We start from the raw sequence: 23143 nt of genomic DNA on the forward strand, positions 1-23143 counted from the left end.
TTTAAATCAATATTTTAGATAGAAACCCTATATAAAGTTTCTGCATGCTACTTCTTATCTAAAAAATTACTGCCTGAGGGTTTATTATTGTCAATCAAGAATTAATTTTGTTAGATTGAAAGTGGTTTTATTAGATTGTAGATTTTGCAAATGACAATTTTTCAGAACATGGGAATATTCTTTTACATTTCTTTAATTGAATTTTTAATATCATATTATAGGTGCCTGAATCTATTGAAGTAATTTTGCCTGGATCTCCAGCAGACTCGTTCGTGGAGTTCAGCTTCAATGTGGATGAAGCCGAATCAATGGCTGAGCCATGCCAGTACCAGTCAGTCAGTTGGAGACGCCCATGGAGTCCCCAACACCTGTTGCAGCAGCGGAGACCTCCTCTGCATACGAGAAAGTGTCTGCAAAGAGGCAGGTTCTAAAACGCAAAAGAAACAGGGGTCTAGTAATCCCCTCTGAAAAAGCGGAACGTTTAATAGACGCTCAATTGAGCAATAATAAAGCCATTATGACAATAGCCGAACATTTACAAGAGTCTAATCGGCTCGCAGAAGAGAGAAATGGCATAGAGCTGAGAAAAACAATAGCTTTCGAGAATATACGTAAAGTGTTGTCGAATAAAAATTTTATCTAATTTTTATTTGTTTTATTAGTACTTATTTTAAAATTAAATTATATAGCAGTTTGATAATTTTTAGTGTAAAATATTTCATTACCTTGTGCTTACCAGTGTTTTTAATATTTTATGAATAATGGGTACAGTTAGCTTTTGGTAGCATTGGAATCTCGAGTAAAATTAAGTATTTTTTAAGACTGTTAGGGCATTTTTCATATACATCACATTTAATAGATAGGCTTTTTAATATATCACAACAGTTTATATCATAATTCTGAAAGTTAATTTGTTCGTAAACAGCTATAAAATAAAGTCTTAAAATTTAAAAGGAATAATATGGATTATATGACTTACTAAATGCAAATAAAAAAAACTTGGTATAAAGTATTTTGATGTAACCAAAATCCACCAAATTTTCTTGTCTTTTTTAAAAGGCTCAAAGGGAGAAATGCTACCACTTCGGTTGGCTCAGTATTTTTGTGCTCCGAGTCTGTGAGTTACTAAACTTTTGTATATTTTTCTTGGTTTTTTTAGTAACAATTTATTCTGCAGTTGTTATATTTGTGTATTTGTTGCTAACTTGAAGCATCATCACATAGTTGATATACTTATTTTTTTCTATCGCATATGAAGAAGTTAATTTAAACATTGCTAATTTGTTCACAGTTAAGTAAAAAAATTAGTAAATAAGCCAATGTGAAATTAATTACAAATTTTTATTCAAACAAGAGAAATTTTTTTATTACAACATGGTAATAATTATGTCGCGAATTCTCGAAGCGTTTCTACCCTCACATGCTGGCAGGCCAGTATTGAATGGCATGTCATCTTCTCAAAGGATATCATATGTAATATGATACCCATCGCTCATACACATATTGTGCACTACTGCACACACATGCACAATCATGCCGGCAGTTGTTAGCGTATAGTGCAGCACTCTTTCTTTTAATAGGGATCTAAATCTTCCTTTTAATGCCCCATTGCATCTCTCGATGATGTTTCTCCCAAGTCTATGTCTGTAATTGTAATTTTCTTCCTCCACAGACGTTTCGGTGACAGGGGTCATGAGCCATGGCTCTAGGGGATAGCCAGAATCACCTAAATAAAGAAATTAATACAAAGATTAAAATGGTACATCTAAGTCTTAAAATTATTATATAACTTAAAATCAATTTGATAAGATAGTTACTATTTAATAAGAGGTGATCCAAAAGGCAGTTTACTTTTCAAAACATTGTAATTTTTTAACTATTTACAATAAAGCAATTCCACTAGCTCATAAACACGAATTTTTTAATACAAAAAAAAATATTTGTTTAAAAATTATAAAGTAAATTAACTTTTGGATCACGTGGTACATTAAAAAAAATGGGACTACCAGAATTATTGTAAACTTAGTTCAATATGCTTAAAAGTTGATAAGGATATCTCATAAACAAAAAAGTTTCTGAACATTAAATAAGAGCTCTAAGTATCTATGAAATAAAAATGATATTTTGAAACCTTCTAATTATTTTTTTTTAATAAAAAGATAGCTTTTAGAAATAAAACTTGATGAAAAATTGTAGTGAACAATGTTTATAATATTTTCCCCAAAAAATTAACAATTGGTTTTTAAATAGTGAAGTGTTTAAAATACCAGAGTAACCAAATCTATTTTAAATGAGCTTACATGGAAGATTTTTCTACAACTTACCTAGAAGCCATGTGTTTTTTAATCTGGAAGAGTTGTCGCTGAACCAATCCCTTAGAAGACTCATCTTCCAAATATATACATCATGCGTGCATCCAGGAAATCGGGCTGAAATGCTCATGATTTGCATATGCATATCGCAAACCTGTTATAAATATTTAAAAAAAAATTACTAATGCTACTGCAAAAGATATATTTTATAAACATTTACAGATAATTGAAGCAATATATAGGGGAGAGTCGGGTAGCCCCGCCCACTTAAGGAATATTGCTTATATTTCTGCATAATATTGAGTAATAATCAATATTTTTGTATGTTTCTATCGTTCTATCATCTAATTAAATAATGCAAAAAGAATAAACCAAAAAAGGAATACTTTAACTTAGAAAAATTGAAATTTAAAAAAACATGTTTTCAGCTCTTTTCAAAATGTGTCGGGTAGCCCCGCCCAGTAACAAAAATAATATTTTTTGACTGTTTTTTTCAGGTGTAAATGAAAATGACCAATGTATTGACAATAGATAAACCTCATTTATCATTTTTATCACAAAATTATTTTGTTTATTACATATTTATATACTTTTCGTGAATTCTATCATTTAATAACAACAAATGTCATACTTTTTATCATTATTAATGTATATTAATATATTATAATATTAATATATATTNTTTTATGAATAATGGGTACAGTTAGCTTTTGGTAGCATTGGAATCTCGAGTAAAATTAAGTATTTTTTAAGACTGTTAGGGCATTTTTCATATACATCACATCTAATAGATAGGCTTTTTAATATATCACAACAGTTTATATCATAATTCTGAAAGTTAATTTGTTCGTAAACAGCTATAAAATAAAGTCTTAAAATTTAAAAGGAATAATATGGATTCATATTAAATTAGAGATAAATGATAATTTTTAATAGTATTAGGAACCTTCAACATTTAGATGTCTTAATTATATGACTTACTAAAAGCAAATAAAAAAACTTGGTATAAAGTATTTTGATATAACCAAAATCCACCAAATTTTCTTGTCTTTTTTAAAAGGCTCAAAGGGAGAAATGCTGCCACTTCGGTTGGCTCAGTATTTTTGTGCTCCGAGTCTGTAAAAAACTAAACTTTTGTATATTTTTCTTGGTTTCTTTAGTAACAATTTATTCTGCAGTTCTTATATTTGTGTATTTGTTGCTAACTTGAAGCATCATCACATAGTTGATATACTTATTTTTTTCTATCGCTTATAAAGAAGTTACTTTAAACTTTGCTAATTTGTTCACAGTTAAGTAAAAAAATTAGTAAATAAACAAATATGAAATTAATTACAAATTTTTATTCAAACAAGAGAAATTTTTTCATTACAACATGGGAATAATTCTGTCGCGAATTCTCGAAGCGTTTCTACCCTCACATGCTGGCAGGCCAGTATTGAATGGCATGTCATCTTCTGAGAGGGTATCATATGTAATATGATACACATCTCTCATACACATATTGTGCAGTACTGCACACGCATTCACAATCATGCCGGCAATTGTTGGCGTATAGTGCAGCACTCTTTCTTTTAATAGGCATCTAAATCTTCCTTTTAATACCCCATTGCATCTCTCGATGATGTTTCTCCCAAGTCTATGTCTGTAATTATAATTTTCTTCCTCCAATGATGTTTCGGTGAGAGGGGTCATGAGCCATGGCTCTAGTGGATAGCCAGAATCACCTAAATAAAGAAATTAATACAAAGATTAAAATGGTTCATCTAAGTCTTAAAATTATTATATAACTTAATCAATTTGATAAGATAGTTATTTAATAAGAGGTGATCCAAAAGGCAGTTTACTTTTTAAAACATTATAATTGTTTAGCTATTTACTATAAAGCAATTCCATTTGCTCATAAACACGAATTTTTTGATACAAAAAAAAATAGTTGTTTAAGAATTATAAAAGAAATTAACTTTTGGATCACGTGGTACATTAAAAAAATGGGACTAGCAGAATTATTGTAAACTTAGTTCAATATGCTTAAAAGTTGATAAGGATATCTCATAAACAAAAAAGTTTCTGAACATTAAATAAGAGCTCTAAGTATCTAAGAAATAAAAATGATATTTTGAAACCTTCTAATTATTTTTTTTAATAAAAAGATAGCTTTTAGAAATAAAACTTGATGAAAAATTGTAGTGAACAATGTATATAATATTTTTCCCAAAAATTAACAATTGATTTTTAAATAGTGAAGTGTTTAAAATACCAGAGTAACCAAATCTTTTTTAAATGAGCTTACATGAAAGATTTTTCTACAACTTACCTAGAAGCCATGTGTTTTTTAATCTGGAAGAGTTGTCGCTGAACCAACCCCTTAGAAGACTCATTTTCCAAATATATGCATCATGCGTGCATCCAGGAAATCGGGCTGAAATGCTCATGATTTGCATATGCATATCGCAAACCTGTTATAAATATTTAAAAAACAAATTACTGATGCAACTGCAACATATATATTTTGTAAACTTTTACAGATAATTGAAGCAATATATAGGAGAGAGTCGGGTAGCCCCGCCCACTTAAGGAGTATTGCTAATATTTCTGCATAATATTGAGTAATGATCAATATTTTTGTATGTTTCTATTGTTCTATCATCTAATTAAATAATGCAAAAAGTTTAACTTAAAAAAATAGAAATTTAAAAAAACATGTTTTTCAGCTCTTTTCAAAATGTGTCGGGTAGCACCGCCCAGTTACAAAAATTATTTTTTTTGACTGTTTTTTCAGGTGTAAATGAAAATGACCAATGTATTGACAATAGAACTTGTGGGGTTGATTTGGTATCTTTGTTAGAGTCCCCACTTAAACTCTAAAAAGAAATATAACTCTAGAAAAGCGTTCCACATGAAAATGTTTCCGAGAACGTGTTATAGGTTTCTTCATAAATAACACTAAGTTTAAATAAATAACTATCTTTATTAACATTTAGGAAACTTGTAAATTTAACTAAAACATAACCACTTTAACATGGAAGCAGCATAGAAATAAACTGCGAAAAGGTAACCGGCGAGAACATGCTGGATTGCTAGCTAGAACCGACGGGGAGAGAGAGAGAGCAATCTGTGAGGATGCGGCCAAGTTATATCCAAAACATACTGTGCGCATTTTGCTGATTTCGCCCTTCACGCATATCTCCATTCAGGTATGAGGTTTACGTCAATTATCGGCTGCGAGCGACGTAGTCCAACGTCAGAGATTCGTAATTCGGACTTTGCATTTCAGACCGCAACGCCACAACCTCATTTATCATTTTCATCACAAAATTATTTTGCTTATTACATATTTATATACTTTTAGTGAATTCTATCATTTAATAACAAAAAATGTCATACTTTTTATTATTATTAATATAGTATAATATTAATATATATATTTATATTAAATATTTAAAGAAAATAATTTAATTTAAGTAAATCTTTGCAACCGTACATTTATCGACATTTATCGATTTTATAAAATTGGGCGGTGATACCCGACATTCATGTGAGCAGGGCTACCCGAAATCCAATTTTTTTGTAAATTTGTAATTACTCGAACAATTTTCCACATGTAAACTTCTTTCTTTGTGCAAATTAAACTTAAGACTACATACTTTAATGCTGTATGTATAGAAAATATTATTTTTTTAGAATTAAAATGAAGTTTAATTGAAACATTCAACCAATTTTTCTTAATTTCATGACTACTGTACTCAATATATTTTCAAAGCTATTGTTTACCATGTTACCAGCTGCATAAATACTTGAAACTTTGAAAATATTTTTTTTTTATTATCACAATTAATGTTCGATGGCCCATTGACTTGAAAAAATATTCTATACATATGAAATTGACAGTGGGCGGGGGTACCCGACACTCCCCTATATGTCAATTATTTTAACGAATTTGTTGAGTGGAAACTCTGTTTTACGTTTTGCATAAAATGTTAACTCATTGACTAAATTAATGTATCGTATTTATATTATTAATTCAAAAATGAAACATCTTACCAGTTGAACATTCCGAGAATGAAAATTCTTTCGATTTACATAGTTTTTTTCTAGATGCTTGCCATCATTCTGCGGAGCTACTATGGCCACATGCGTGCAATCGAAAGCATCTATCACACCCGGGAAACCTGAGTAATCGAAGAATTCTCTCTTCAACATTTCTCTTTCACTGAAAGAAAGTTGAATAAATTGAGATGCTATGCATCACTCATTCAAGACAATAAAGTTAAAAATTAGTATTATAGAAAATAACAAAATTTCACCACTGTGTTTTCAATTAATTTTTTAAGCAGCTTTCAAAAACAGTACAAGGTGTATTCTCATATATAAGTGGCAAGTCGCAGAGTGTGCAGTAAGTTTTAACAGTAAAGTGAGTGCTCAATTTCGAAAACTCATGGTGTCACATTTAAAAATAATAATAATAATATCTGATCTATATATATATAATGTGTGTGTACAGGATCTGTTACACTGAACTGAATAAATCGGACTGCAATGGGCTGGACAAAACGAGTAATGTGTGAGAACTCTTTACATTAACCAGCCAAATTTCTTTTGTGATCTAATTGACAATAGTTAATGGATGTAATCAGTTATTTACATTAACTGAAAGATTGGTTTACTATTAATAATAACTTCTTTTTTTTTACATTGATTTCTACATGCAAAGTCAGAGATGAATAAACTGAATCAGCTAATGTTTTCATTTAATTTTAAAAAATAATTGTTTCATTTGCTTTAAACGACACATTTTAACAGTACAAAAAATTTATAAAAATTGAAATGGAAAAAAAACAATACATCACATTACATTATTAGTAACATAAATCATCAAAAGCAGCACTGTTTTTAAGGTAGTTGATGTGTATTTAATTATGGGTTCTCGCTTGTATTTACAAACTTTTTCTAAATAAATGATCTAAAAATAAGCTTTTATTTTTTAAAAGATAATGCAGCTTTCTACAAACATTTGTATTAGTTATTACCCTATTCTAGTATTTATAATTAATCATATAATGTTTATTGAAGCCATCAGAATTCAATATATATATTAATTTACATTTGTGTTAAAGTTGGGAAAAAAACTATATGTTTCTCAATAAAATCAGAAAGTTCAAAGAATGCTTATTCAAATCTTTGAAACCTATTTACTGTATACATATTACTTTACTGTATCACAAGAATTTGATTTTTTTACCTTTCAAGGGCAGGAAATTTTATATACTCTTTAAACATCAATTCATTAATAGCAATGGTGACACTTCTTATTGAATTGCTCACACTTGCTTGAGTCATGCTTCCACAAGTATCAGTGGTAATGTTTTTCTGGTAACATCCAGTCGCATAAAATCTTAAAGCACAAAAGATCTAAAACAAATTATAAAAATGAGCACGCATCGTCGCTTTGAAACTAAACCGTTGTAACTAAAAAAAGTCGAAAAATGAGATTTTTGGGTCATTTTGTGTAAAAAAAAAGTCACCCTTTTAGAAAAACAGCCTGTTATCTTTATAGTTCCATAAAGTTAATTTAGAGAGCAGATAAATCGTCATTGCATTGCCGCGATTAGCATTAGCGCGGAAAGTTTGAAATCGCTCTCCTGAAAAACTTGCTTTTTTGAGTTACCACGGTTTAGTTTCAAAGCGACGACATGTAAAATCAACATCACATCTATAAAATCAATATCATTTAGAATAGCTTCTAAAATATATTTTAAAAGGAACTTTCAAACTTTAATTATATTTGAAAAGTTCTATGCAAAAAATATGAACATAACTTTTTTTAACAATGATGGGAAAAAAATTATTTGAATACTAGCCGTCTAAGGCAGCCAGCTGTCCACCACGCTAAAGGTTTTCACAAATAAAGTTTTTTAAAACATAGCAGGAAATCTGAAGATTAGTGGACAATTAAAGTGTTCCTCTCCTGCAATTTTGTCTTTATATCCAGTTCTGCTGCAGATGTGTTATAGCTCTTGAGGATGTTTGAAGATGTAACTTTGCTATGGTAACCTAAGGCCTATGGTAACCTAACCTATAATATAACTATCAGGTGGAGACTTGTTTTTTTTTTTTTTTTTTTTAAAAAAAGGCCTCAGAAATTGTAAAAGCATACAAAAGTTGCTTTCGAAATCATCATTCGCCAATAGCTGAATATTAAAACGCAGTTAATAACATATTTAAGAAACAGCAATAAAATAAAACTTGTGTCAGTCAGCATACAGATAGTATATAATTTTTCCTATTCTTGTAAAACTTCTTTATAAACAATATTTTTAGTTTTTCCATTTGGTGCCAATAAATATAAGTTCTTTTCATCACCAACTCTTGAGCAGCCAACATAAAGCTGTCCATGTGAAAAGCAAGGCTTCTGCATGTCAAGATCAACGACTTTTAAAGATTGTCCCTGAGATTTATTTGTACTCATCGCAAAACTAAGTCGAACAGGAAACTGAAGTCGTTTAAACTGAAACGGATTGTCTGAAGATATGATGGGGATGCGAGGAATAAGCACACTATTTCCCGTTGAATGTCCTGTTATAATCATAGCTTCAATAACATTAGGCATCAATTTTTTCACAATCAATCTTGGTCCATTACACAATGCAGGTGGATCCAAATTTCTTAAAAGCTTAATTGGTGCTCCAATTTTCAATTCTAATTTATGTGCAGGCACTCCAGGTGGTTCCAATGAGTTCAAAAATTCTGTCGGATAGTTGACAACTTGATCTATTTCCATGACAGCGTCCATCGACTTGTAAATTTCCAGAGCACCAGGTAATTTTTTTAAAAGTTTGTTATTTATCACGTTAACAATATCATTTGTTGGAGAAAGGATAGCTCTTTCACATAGCCATTGAGGGTTGCAGTAATTTTCATGAATATTAGGAAAAACCATTTCTTTGAGTTCGTCGGTTGTNAACAACAGTAAACAAACCATTATGTAATATCAATCATTATGCATTATATAACCTAACAAACATAAACAACCTAGCCGTTGAGATTTTCGAAAATTCATTAAACATTCGTGTGGTGGTGGTTGAAATTGTTTCAAAACGGCATTTTTAACTTTTTCATAATCTCGAAGATCATTTTCTGAAATGTTTAATAAAACGTGACTTGCTTTTTCGCCTAAAATATTTATCAATATTTCCGATTTTATTTCATCCTGTACTCTTTTTGTGGTAAACGAGCGTTTTAGAGATTGATAAAATAAGCTGTAGTTCTCCGGTCTTGTCGGCACAGGTATGCTAAGTGTTCGGATGCTTCTAATAATACTTTCAATATCGGGACCATCTTCACCTGCGTCTGAATTTCTAGATGAGTTCAGGTTGGCACTAGGAGTATTTCGAAGGTTTGTTAATTCGATTTGATGTTCTAGCTGTGCGAGTTTAATTTTTTGTAATTCAATCTTAGCATTTTCGTTTTCTTCGCGGGCTTTTCGTTCTTCGACGGCTGATGCGACTAGATTTTTAACGAAATCTACGTTCGCTTTGAATACATCACTTGATTCAATTAAGCCTTTTAGAGTAATTAACGTAGCGTTTTCCGGTACAGTTATTCCTAATTCAAATGCGATCTGTAGTAGATCTTCTTTACTCGTATTTTTATGCATGTTTAGTATTAATGTTGCTCCTACCTGTATTTCTTGAAATTGAAAATAAATTCGTTAATTTTATCCTTTTCGTGATGATTCCAAATATTTTTCCAACGGTGTTGATTTGAAGGAATGGCGGTTTCGTTTTGCTGGCATATCTGTAGGAGGATTCTTGTTTCATTTTAGACTGATGTTGACTTTAGAATAATTCTGACAGGTGTGGCCGAGCCCCATGTCTAAGAGGGTAGAAAGGGATGAAGAGAAATAAGTGGACGGTTGAACATTTATTTATTAGCGGGAAAATCACAGCAGGTTACATCTTAAAAACACCTTCTCTCAGCCTATCTCCTCTCAGAAAGAGCGGGGGGAAATTTTATGGCAAGATAGAGTTGAAATACCAACCCATAGAGGGCGTTGCTGGCTGAAGTACATGTATGGAACATATATTTAGTTTTGTTTTAGTTAACATAGGTTAAAAAAGAACAGAATTATATGTTACAAACCATTATAATGAAACGAATTTTTTTCGGTAAATTGTAAGTATGTTTACTTTATACATGCATACTCCACACAAAGAGATTATCTGTAATTTATCGCTGTTGACATTTTGGCAAGAGAATTTGAAAACAAAGTAATTGAATTTCAACATTATTGTCACGAAATATTGAAATTTGTTAAATATTATTAAGAAGTGTGTCATTTATCATCATATTTTAGCCTGGGAATTCATAAATGAGAACGAATATAATATTCTAGATATCTTATGCACCATAGCATGTATTTTTTATGATACATAAGCATAGCACGACTTTTAATCTAACTTAATTAAGTTCAGGTGAAGCAATTTTACAAATTGTTTCTTAATAATACATTGCATAAACTTATTTTTTAAGTTAGCAAAAGAAGTTTACTTACCACATCATTTTCACACCCTTGATTTCTGCACTAAAGAAATCTGGATTCTTTCTAAGAAGGAAAATAAAGAAAGGAATCTATCTTCGGTAGATTGTCCGATTGACCTTTAACAAAATCTTTCTCCACTTGCATTGTACAGTTAATGCAATTTACTCAAATAAATGCAAGTCAAATTAAAACGCCTTTGTAAATAATAACACTTTTCTCGACAGAAAGCTTTGGTTTAACTCCTTCCGTTTGCTGAGTTACGATATTTTGACGTCATGAGCAAATCCTGCGTCATTTTGTGTCACGTTAAGTTAGTTTCATTTTGGGCTAATTTTAAGTTAATATTTGGGTTAGTTTTTTAAATTCTGAATTGATTTTAGAGAGTTTTAAGATATTGACTATTTAAATTAATCCACATTCTGCAATTACCCAACGCATTCAGGTTCCTCATTGCTGTAGTGCCATCGATGGGAAACACTTCAAGATTGTGTGCCCCAAAAAGTATTACAATGGCATTTACTCCTACAGTGATGAAGCCGTTCCCTGAAACCCAAGCTATGAAAAATGCAGAAAAGGCACAGTATAATTATACTCTGTAGAGCAAAGCGTACATCCGAAAATGCCTTTGGTATTCGTGCTAGTACTTAGGGTATTTTTTACCCCTATTGCTTGCAAAATTAAAACTGTAAGCAAGCTGCATATTGCCTAATATTCTACACCAAAGAGAATAATCTGTCTTGTTGAGCCTAAAAAAGGCATTAAACTGACAATGGCTGAGAAGAACCTGACAAATCTTGCGGCAACGGGATCAAAGTATGCTTCTTTTAACGCAAAGCATGTACGGCAAAATTTCGCCAAATATTTCAGCAGTAAAACAGGTGCTTTGAAATGGCAGAAACAGGAAATCGCACGCTCAACCTAATGTTTTATTTACTACCCATAATAATTTCAGGTGTGTAATTTTAACAAGATACAGCCAGAAACATAAAAATGAATAAATTACGGTTTTCTTAATGATATCATAACCTATTAGCAAATAATAAAATAACTCACAAATAATTAAAACCAAACCAAAAGGTTAAGAAATTTTCTAATTTAAATTTTAATCCTTCTGCATTTAAAATTTTCCTCTTTAATTTCTTTTTCAAATTTTATGCCGAAAAGTTTGTGCTACACTGCAATAGAAAAATATAAATTCTCAATTTAATTTTGTAACTTTTTTAATTCTTATTGACTTATTTCTATGCCATTTTTCTTTTATTTATACTGCCGCGTTTAGTATCCTGTTGGTTGAAACTGAAAATTATCAATATTTGTTCCCTTTTTCAAATTTCATGAAAGAAACCAAGCAATTATTTTTGTCAAAAATTGTATCTGTAACTAAACTTGTTTAAATATAATATTGTTTATATTTAATTGTAACTTTTTACTCTTATTATTTGTGCTTTTCTAATATTGTTTTACTTTATTTTGTAACTTTTGTTTTCTCTTTTGATCTATGTACTTTGAATAAATTGTTATTTACCTATTATGTATTGACATCTTTGAGAAATAAGTACATAAATATGTTGATAAATAAAGCATAGTTGGTTAAGAATTAAACTTTTTGTTTATACACAGTTGAATAAACTTAAATTTAATTGAACATTATCTTCAATACAACTTTCTTCAAGTTCAAAAACAATATTTGAAATTTTTTTACTTGCCGTCGTAACCTTTTGGGGAATTTTTTTTTGCAGTTAAAGATAGTGAACTGGAAAAAAACCCCATCTAGATCATCTTATGGTGCCATCAGTGCTTTTAAAACTTCAGTTCGCTTTTTTCTAGCAGATTGAAATTCTTGAAAATATCTCTTTTTTATTTTTGTGATCGCCTGCTATTCCGTTCTTTTGAAACACTCCTGCCGTTAGATGGATTTGAAGATCCATCTTTACACTCATTTAGAGTCCCTTCAGACTGCAAAGTGTGAGCTTCATTATCTGGTTCCTGTTCATTTTCGAGGCTATATTCATGTAGAAGGTGTCTCTTTCCTCATTGAACATGCTAATTTACTGTTGCGCCACTTCGTCATATTTCTGGGGTGTGTCTCCAACAAAGGAACAGTCTTGATCATTAGACTGTCCTGAAATAAATTAAGAATAGTGATTTAGAAGATACTATTCATAAGATACATTAATCATAAAGTTTTAGAAAATAGANTATTGTTGTTTACTTGTTATATTTAATTGTAACTTTTTACTCTTATTATTTGTGCTTTTCTTATATTGTTTTACTTTATTTTGTAACTTTTGATTTCTCTATTGATCTAAGTAAAGTAAACTAAACTCAGCGGCGCGACAGCCCGTAGAGGGCCATGGCCTACTGTGCACATCTCAGTTTTCTTGACCTTTGGGCTCTGGGATGCAGAAGCAGATGTTCCGGTTAAGTGCTCAGCCGAACGCGAAACCCCCAGTGTTTAGTTCCCAAGCATGTTTGGTACTCATTTATCGACCCACTGAAGGGATGAAAGTCTGGTCAACCTTGCCCGAACCAGGGACCTGTGGCACGTCAGCGCGAAGCGCTACCGCTCAGCCACTGAATAAATTGTTATTTACCTTTTATGTATTGACATATTTGAGAAATAAGTATGTTGATAAATAGAGCATAGTTGGCTAAGAAATAAACTTTTTATTTATACACAGTTAAATAAACTTAATCGAACATTATCTTCAATACAACTTTCTTCAAGTTCAAAAACAATATTTGAAATTTTTTTACTTGCCGTCGTAACCTTTTGGGGAATTTTTTACAGTTAAAGATAGTGAACTGAAAAAGAAAAAAAAAACAACATCTAGATCATCTTATTGTGCCATCAGTGCTTTTAAAACTTCAGTTCGCTTTTTTCCAGCAGATTGAAATTCTTGAAAATCTCTCTTTTTTTTTTTTTTTTGGTGATCGCCTGCTATTCCGTTCTTTTGAAACACTGGATTTGAAGATCCAACTTCACACTCATTTAGAGTCCCTTCAGACTGCAAAGTGTGAGCCTCATTAGGTGGTTCCTGTTCATTTTCGAGGCTATATTCATGTAGAAGGTCTGTTTCCTTCCTCATTGAACATGCTAATTTACTGTTGCGCCACTTCGTCATATTTCTGGGGTGTGTCTTCAACAAAGGAACAGTCTTGATCATTAGACTGTCCTGAAATAAATTAAGAATAGTGATTTAGAAGATACTATTCATAAGATACATTAATCATAAAGTTTTAGAAAATATATTGACTTCGTTAACGAAAGTCCCAAGGGTAGAGAATTCTGTTCTGCATTTTGGCTGAAGAAAATCTAGGGTTATGAGGACATCGGGAAGGTTTTAAGATGTTAAAAATCCCGGTCATTTATTGAACTTAATGTAGCTGCTTACTGTATTCGATTCCGTTATGGAAGAGCCCATCAACTACCTAGAAAATCATCCCGGTGCAATATCGTATTTTTTCCCCCAGTATGCAAAATGAGTTTTTACACTTAATGGCAGATTCCGTAGGAAATAGCCTTTTAGAAAAAATCAAAAAAGTTGAATATTACGGATTAATTTTTGACTACACTCCAGGCGTGGCCCACCACAAACAAATGTCAAAAGTGATCCGATATGTAGATATTAACTTTACCGATAAAACCGTTTCTAGATGCAGAAAGTTTATCGGAGTGTATTCTGTAGCAACTGAAAAATGACAATATGGATGAACGAGACTGCAGATCACAATGCTTCGACAAAAGAAAAGCGTTTTTCAGAGAATAAAAGAAAAAATTAGCTTGGACACATTTGTTAATTGTGATAATCATTCTCTCAATCTGGTGGGTGTGCATGCAGCGAAACTAGACGCTGTTACGATTTTATTTTTTGGGATAATAGATGCTATCTGTTTTCCTCCCGCTCAACAAGCAGGTGGGGAAAACTTGAAAAAATTATTCCCACAACTTTAAAATCAGAGTCTGAAACAAGATGAAGCTCGAGAATAGAAGCAGTTTAACCAATCCAAAGTAATCATGAAAAAATATTAAATACTATTCAGTATACGTCACTTGACTTAGATGAAAGTTGCGAAACAAAAAGAACACTTCTTTTCTTCTTGGTAAGATTTTGACCTATTTACTTTGTTGGGATTTCGGAACAAAATTCTTACACGCACAAATCGAATCCAAAAAAGGCTTCAAGAAACAAAAATTAATTTTCACGAAGCTGAATAAGATTTAAAAGCCCTGCGTAATTTTTTTCAAAGTAAAAGGGAAGAATTTGTTTCTTAAGCCATAGAAAAAGGAAATGATCCTTCTAAAGAAAGAATGGGACGTCCCTTTCGAAAAGAGGCAAAGACGCATTCGAAGAATGGCAGATTTGTAAGCCTTAATGATATAGACTCAAAGTTTGGATTTTTATTAAATAAATTAAACTCAGTGGCCCGACAGCCCATAGAGGGCCAAGGCCTACTGTCCCCATCTCAGTTTTCTTGAGCTCTGGGGTGCAGGAGTGGATGTTCCGGTCAGCTGAAAGCGGAACCCCCAGTATTTAGTTCCCAAACATGCTGGTACTCACTTATCGACCCACTGAAGGGATGAAAGGCTGAGTCAACCATGCCCGGCCTGAGGATCGCACCCAGGAACTGTGGCACGGAAGCGCCACCACTCAGCCACGGGGCGTCTTTTTATTTACCGAAGAACTTTTCTATAGAAAATATTCCATCACCTTAATAACAAATGCCACAATTTGACAAATTTTTATAACACAGATGTTGATGAAGAGCTATATGAGGAAATATTGCCACATTGTAATAGCAAGTCGAACAGACGTAAAGGTAACAAATCCTTCAGAATTGTTAAAATTTATTGTTCAATACGGCGAAAGTGTTTTTCCAAATTTTAATCACAACTGCTACGCCCATTGCAAGTTGTGAGAGATCTTTCAGTAAACTGAAATTATTTTGTCCTGAAGGACAACAAAGACTATGTGCCTATCTTTATTGAGCATAGAGAAGAACGAAATGAAGGATTTTAACTTTGTCAACCAATTTGCATCAGTAAAGGATCGGAAAGTCAAGTTCTAAAAATTATACTTTTTTATTTTACACAACATTTCGATGATATATTTTTTTAACTTCATACATAATTTATGTATGAATTATTGTACTGCATTTTGTGTTTGAACTATTTTGTATATTTAATGAAGAGCTTAGTTTATTTTTGCTGCTTTCCTAATGCTTTATCGTTCCAGTTGATTTCTCTTTTATCGTTACTCTTTGAACGTTTCAAATAATTGTTAAGCTTGCTTTGAAAATTCGCAATACGTGGTAAAAATAGTCGAAAATAATTCAAAAGGCCTAAAAAATCGCCTTAATTCCCAAACAGTTTTAGGACATGGACTGTTAATTATAGGTTCAAATTTTTCGGGCAATGGTTGCATGCCGTCTTTTGAAATTAGAAGACCTAAAATGAGAATTCCGGTACTCCAAAAACGCATTTAGATGTTTGTATCGTCAAACCATATTTATTCAACCGTTCAAATACTGCTCGTACATATTTCTTATGCTGTTCTTTATTTTTGCTAAAAATTAGAATGTCGTCTAAATAGACATAATGAAATGAAAAATCACCCAGAATTTCATTCATAAACCGCTAGAAAGTCTGTGTGGTTCCACAGAGGCCAAAATTTAAGCGAGGAAATGCAGAAAGTCCGAAAGGCGTACAAACAGCAGTTTTTTGGATACGATCGGCAGGTTCAGAGACATTACAGTATGCACGAACTATATCAAATTTTGCAAAGATCTCGCCAACCAGGAGAGTCGCTACAATACAATCCAGTTCAACTTCTGCCACCAACAACTTTATAGGTAAGTTTATTTTTCCTACTTTTTATCATGTGTTCAGTAATTTATACCGAGATGTAAACCATTTTTATTTTTAAATCATAATTAAAAGTATATTTTATATTATAATATTTTTTAATAACATTTTACTTCATTAAGTTCTTAAAGTCTTAAGATTTTTTTAAAAAATCAGTTAAATCAGACGATTTAATTGATATTAAATTACTTGATTTTATTTATATAAAAAAATCATTGATATAATAAACATATTTTAATTATACTTATACTGTATAATTTATAGCTACTTCAGGTCGAGATATTATTTCGGAGTTTAATTTAATAGATTTTTGAGACAAATAATGAGAGGGGACTCATGTAGATGATTATTTAATGTTGTGACGTGTCGTGCATAGGGGGAAATTAAAACAACCGGCTAGCTAACTTTTTATTTTATTGTAAACAACATGACTATAGTTAGCACTCAGCACATTCTGAAACATAACATATATGAAGAAAAAAATAAGGAGCTCTGCATGGCAGGCTTTCCACCGTTCATTATCTCTCTCACTCCCTGAGTTTTTTTTCTAGTATCTCGCTAGGGGGCGTTGCTAGTTCCAGTTTCTCCACAGACTCCCCCTCTGGCTCTGATGGCGCCTCGACGAGGAGCTAGCATTTCTTTCGTGGGACGTCCCCTTCTTTTTATAGGAGTGACAGGTCCTCCAGTATCTCTTTTTACTTCGGGTTCCATATAAGGTTTTAAGGATGACACGTGATAAGTTCCCAGAGTTTGGTCTGAACTGGCCGGGTCGGCAATGTCATAAGTTGTTGGGGATCGGCTAGTTAGAACTACGTAAGGTCCTTCTCTTCTGNATATACAATCTTTAGATTGAAGGATTGTATTTTTAAAGCCCATCTTGCTAAGCGTCCAGATGGTGTCTTAATGCTCAGAAGCCATTTAAGTGGTTGATGGTCTGAAGCAATAATAATCTCTTGATGTTCGATGTAACCTCGAAACTTCTCTAAGGCCCAAACTACAGCCAATGCTTCACGTTCAGTAGTTGAATAGTTGCGCTCTGCTGGGATCAACAGACGACTGGCATACTCGATAACATGCTCTTCTTGACCATTTCCTTGGAGAAGGACTGCACCGAGAGGTAGTTACGTTACTTGCATATGTGTGTATTATAAAAGGCTTAGATCCATCAGGTTGCTTTAAAAAAGGAGTTGTTGTTAAGCGTTCTTTTAAAATTTCAAAAGCTTCTTGTTGTTCAGGTCCCCAGGACCACTCTACTCTTTTCTTAGTTAGATTACTAAGCGGTCGTGGTATATCGGCAAAGTTTGGAACATATCATCTGAACCAAGAGCTAGTTAGCAAGAAAGACGAGTTCTTTCACATTAGTTGGAACTGAAATTCTTTGGATGGCAGCAATTTTCACAGCATCAGCTTCAATTCCATCTCTCGTAATCCAGAAGCCTACGTATTTTACTCGATCACAAGAAAAATGAAATTTTTCTTTATTTGCATGAAGTTTGAATAAAGAAAGTCTTTCATGTGTTTTTCAAATGTTTCCGATAGGATGAAAATGTCACCCAGGTTTGAGAGTACTTTGAGGCCACTTCGGAATTTGTCTATTAATCTCTGAAAGGTGGCAGGTGCATTTCTCAAACCAAAATGCATGCGTTTAAAACGATAGATGCCAAATTGACAAATAAAAGCAGTTTTATCCATGTCAGATTCATCCATTTGCACTTGATAATAGCCAGATTGTCTATTGTTGACATGAATGATGTTGGCGTAGCTTCATTCAAAAGATCGTCCATGCGTGGTAATGGATAAGTGTCCGATTTTGTTACAGCATTGTGGCCTCTGTAGTCGACGCATAATCTGTATTTCCCGTTGGGTTTAGCAATAAGTACTACCGGATAGGCATAAGAGGATTCACATTCTTTATTAATATTCTTTTCTAAAAGTTCCTCAATTTGTTCTTTCAAAATTTCTTTTTTAGCAGGCGACATACGGTATGGAGGAACAGATACAGGAAAATTGTTTACAGTATCTATTCTGCGGTGGGGGAAAGCATACTTTGACTAGCTGTCGCCGATACCTCATACTGTTTTTTCTCAGGAGAGAAATGCAAAGTCACGTGATGACGCTTTTTACAATTCAAGCAAGAATATTTCGCTTTGCAATTTGATACTCTGTGGTTATTTCCTAAGCAATTAAAGCATAATTTATTAGTTTAACAACTTCTACTCGATCTTTTACGGATAAGTTTTTACAAGTAGGGCACTTATATAACGGATGATTTTCACTACACGATAAAACACATTTAGAAATTTTAGCATCCGACAAGAATACTCGCGAAGCATTTTTTGAGTGGGGATTTTTTACGTTTTCTAAACTATCAACTAATTTTTTCCCACGCGATGTGTAATATAGATCGATCTCTTTCGATAATTGAGAGGGTTTGAATCAATCGTCTCCCTGTTTTATACTAATATGGTATGCGGTATCTTTGTCAAGAATTTGATAGATTTTGTCGGATACGATTAACTCTTTTAATGTTTCGAAATCCGAAACCTTCCTTAATTTTAAATAATAATCATAATTTGTTATCAATCAAAAGGCGTATTGTACGTGTGTTTCGTTTGGTTGTCGGGATGTATTTTTGAAATGTTCTAAGAACGATTGAGGAGTGGGCTCAAATTCTCTTATTACGATTGATTTTACTTTAGAATAATCATTTAACTCGTTATCTTTTATATACATAATCACGTTTGTGGCTTTTTCCCCTAATAAATTTTAAAAGAATTTCCGCCTTGTATTTCTCGGACACACTCTTAGAGTTAAATGCCCTTTCTAAGGATGAGAAAAAAATAACTCCAACCTTCAGGTCTGCTAGGAACTTTAACTGTCAGAGTCAGACACTCTTGACGAGTGATTCCAGCGATTCAGTACTTTCGGAGTACTCAGTTTTGTTTTTGTTTCGCAGCTTAGCAAGTTCTAACTCTGCTTTTGTTCTCTCAAACTTAATTTTTTCTAACTGTAACAACGATTGCTTTTCTATCATTAATTATAGTATTTGCTTTGTCAGTAGCAAGTTCTGGCTCTTTAACAAATGTGTCGTTGTTTTTTATTAAGTTCGTTAGCTATATAATAGTCATAGACTTCGCAACATTTTCACCTAACTCTCTGGCAATTTGCCTTAAGTCCTCTTTTTTCGCACCTTTAAACATAGTTTATATTTATTTAAAGTCAATGCACAATTTATCTCAATAAAATTCAAAAACTGGTACGTACCTTTTTAGTGATGAAATTCGTATTTTAATCCACAGGTTTCAACTCACCTCCGTTCTCGGAGGACCATTTGACGAGTTTAGTCAGATCAATAGCTCACAATAATTGAACTGTATTAATTTTATACTCATTTATTTTGTACCAGCATTACAGACTCGCTCGTGACATACACTGCTGCTTCAGCACTCAGTTCTACAATCAAATTCAATTTACGCTTACAGCGCCATCTATATGTTGGATGGGAATTAACAATAACTATTTACCACAATACGCTTATTCTCATATCTATCAATTAAAACTTTCATTAAAGATTCAAATGACTCTTCACTAGTTTCTATATGTTTAGCAATAGCATAGTTTCACTAGTTTCTATATGTTTAGCATCGCCCTTAAGCGATGATCTCAAATAAATCAACTTTTGTAAATCAGACAATGAAGAATTATTAGATATCAAACTATCAAATAGTTGTTTAAAGCTTGACAAATGCTCAACTTGTCCATTAAATGTAGGCAAATTAATATCTGGTAACTTCAAATTCATTTTAGTTACAATAGAATCATTGCCTCTAACTTCATTATGTTGAAACTTAAGTATAAAGGTTTGCAAGCTTACCTATATATGATCTATAGATTCTTCTAAATTCTCCGTTTCAGCTTCAAAATTGGGCGAATCTTTTTCATCGAGGGTGGCATAGAAATCCAATTTTAATTTCTCAAGTTTATCACAAGTATCCAAAACGTTTTTTAATTTGCATTTGAAGCAATAATAGTCCAGCTGTTTCGGCTTTCTCACGAACAAATGTCTCTAATTTGGTTATTCGACCTTTCAAATAACCCTTTCTGCGACTAAGCACAGTCTTTTCAGATTTCTTGCTTTCTTCACCTCTACTTCTCATTATGAAGAAAACGAAATGGAACTACGCATTCCACAACAAGCCGAAAGTACGACGTCTCCGGCTCTACCAGGATCACTTTATTATGTACACAATGAGCTGGTTCATTGTATACTAGAAGTTTAATAAACAATACTTTATTTAATAATTTTTAATAATCAAATCAAAATTATTGCACTATTGCAATGGTAGCCACAACTGGCTCAAAGAAGAGTTCAAGAGCAACTGACTAGTTCGGAACAATTGCAACAGATGGCGTTTCGCTTAAGACCGAACGTCGTGATCTGTGGCAGAATAATCGCCAAGTCTTGGCAACTTCTAGATAGTGGCCTGCAGGAAACTTTAGAAAAAAGCCAACCAACTACATTCGCAACCCGATTGTAGTTGGGGCAACAGATCACGATACGGAAATATCCCCATAAAATGTAGAGGCCTATTCCATATAAAGAACAAGGTTTGCAAAAAGAGTAAGTTTTTAATCTAAACATTATTTTGAAAACATTCAAATAATTGAGTTGTAATTTGTATAAATTTAATGATAAGAAATAAAGGAAAATTTTCTTGTACTTTCAGGTAATTTAAATTGATAAAATAATATCTGAAAAATAATAAAATAACTTTAATTACTAATTTCTGATGTTGCTGATTTTTTGAGCGGACGAAATGAAAATTAGGACTTTTATGCTTCAATTTTTTATATCTTTATTTTATTTTTTTATCTTTCAAAGAGCTATAAAAGTGATTTCGAAGTTTCATACAACTACTTGTTATTAGACGGATATTGAAACTGAATCTTAAAATGCTTTTTAAATATCATAAATTTATTCGATTCAGAATCCATTAAAAAAAATCCTGTCACAATTCATATTTTAAATAACGTGTCTATGTTTTAACCAACTTTGTTTAACGTGTATTGGGAGTTTTATTTTATGCATGCAAGACTTGTTAGATGACATTTATCATCCTAACATTTTTTGCGTATTTACGTGCCATTGGTATTTTTAACTGTATATAAATGTTTTAACGCAGCTACACTTTTATGGACATCTTATCAACCTTCGTACAGTTTTACATTGTACGATTTATACTTTTAATCTTTTATTTACCTATTTGTACTGTTTAAAGGGTTATAATTGTGCTACAATTAAAATTATTTACGCCCTCAGGTTTTGAATTATTTTACCTAATTGTTTGGCGCAGCATTTCCTTACTTGGACCTTGTGCCACTAAACCCTATACCAATCATAAACTTAATTACCTGGAATTTTGATGTATACTTGGTTGTAATTAATGTTATTTTTAGATGAAAACAATATCATTACAGGGAGGCCAACCTTTAGTCATAAGTCATTCTGATTTTTTCTCACAAGACTAAACAGCATTTCACAAGAAACATTGCTGTGTGGGATTAGCAATATCCTCGTCATAGCAATCGGCAGAATATTGTATTTTAAGCAACCTTTCTAATCTTTAATTTTTTCGATCATAGACCAAACTTCAGCAGGCTAATTATTTTTTATTACATCCTCACTGAAGTTTTCAATCTGATAAAGAGCAAATTCTTCCTCTAGTGTACTCTTTTGTATGTCTAAGAAATCTTCACAAAAAAGATCTACGAAGTAGTTAACTGCACTGAAAGATTTTTCCACTTCTTATTGGAAAGATTGTCCGCAACTTCTGCATTTAATAAAGCAGCATCCTCTAGTGGAAATTTTTCGCATATATTACGGAAATATCTGGAAATAGCATGACAGGGAATAAAAGTTTCTGACACTTACCTAGATAAAATGTAGACACAACATCTTCAGTCAGAGAATTTTCTTTTAAAAATTGTCTTGTTTTGCAGCTTGTAACTAAATCTTCGTTCAACTTTTTTTTCGATTGGAAAATTCAATTGTAAATATGCTTTTTGCCTCTTTAACAGAAGCTTGAGATATGTAACGCTCAATTATTTTAGTTAAAAGCATCTCCGACTCTTCTGACTGCAACAAAATGTTCAGAAAACGAAGAGCAGTAACACAGATTCCAAAAACAAAAGATAAAGTTTTGTACGTAGATCTGGAAACATCTTTTTTATCTTTCTACATTTCTTAGATGTGCCATCTTCATTTTGAAAAAAAAAGGAAAGACTGTCCCACTGCTCAAGAAATCTTTCGATAACATTAAGTAAAGACAACCACCTTGTGGCCACATGTTTAAGTATTTTGTGGTTATCAAGATCACAAAAGATCTGACAAGCTTTAAAAGCCTCAATCCTCTTTGAACTCTT

At 32.2% G+C, this 23143-nt stretch overlaps 2 protein-coding genes and 1 long non-coding RNA gene across 3 annotated transcripts in view; 1 reads left to right on the plus strand and 2 right to left on the minus strand.

Moving 5' to 3' along the window:
• LOC122271576 (serine--tRNA ligase, mitochondrial-like) overlaps positions 1 to 23143 on the plus strand; it is a 584968-nt gene that overhangs the window by 173079 nt on the left and 388746 nt on the right. The window lies entirely within an intron of this gene.
• Positions 1323 to 2928, minus strand: LOC139426326 (uncharacterized). The gene is made up of 2 exons (XR_011637568.1): positions 2325 to 2928; positions 1323 to 1726 (listed from the first exon to the last, which is right to left on the minus strand). It is a non-coding gene; the product is annotated as an uncharacterized lncRNA (long non-coding RNA).
• Positions 3681 to 8740, minus strand: LOC107448082 (putative nuclease HARBI1). Its single transcript, XM_016063173.3, has 4 exons — positions 7555 to 8740; positions 6357 to 6525; positions 4630 to 4771; positions 3681 to 4039 (listed from the first exon to the last, which is right to left on the minus strand). The coding sequence occupies exons 1-4, from the start codon at positions 7650 to 7652 to the stop codon at positions 3681 to 3683; spliced, it is 768 nt and encodes a 255-aa protein (XP_015918659.2). The 5' UTR covers positions 7653 to 8740.

Source organism: Parasteatoda tepidariorum, chromosome 8, assembly GCF_043381705.1.
Source record: "Parasteatoda tepidariorum isolate YZ-2023 chromosome 8, CAS_Ptep_4.0, whole genome shotgun sequence".
Lineage (NCBI taxonomy): Eukaryota > Metazoa > Arthropoda > Arachnida > Araneae > Theridiidae > Parasteatoda > Parasteatoda tepidariorum.

Coding starts and splice junctions, on each gene's coding strand:
- LOC107448082 (XM_016063173.3), bottom strand. CDS start 7,652: ATGACTCAAGCAAGTGTGAGCAATTCAATAAGAAGTGTCACCATTGCT. Junction 6,526..7,554: donor AAATTTCCTGCCCTTGAAAG/GTAAAAAAATCA, acceptor ACTTTCTTTCAG/TGAAAGAGAAATGTTGAAGA. Junction 4,772..6,356: donor ATTCTCGGAATGTTCAACTG/GTAAGATGTTTC, acceptor TATTTATAACAG/GTTTGCGATATGCATATGCA.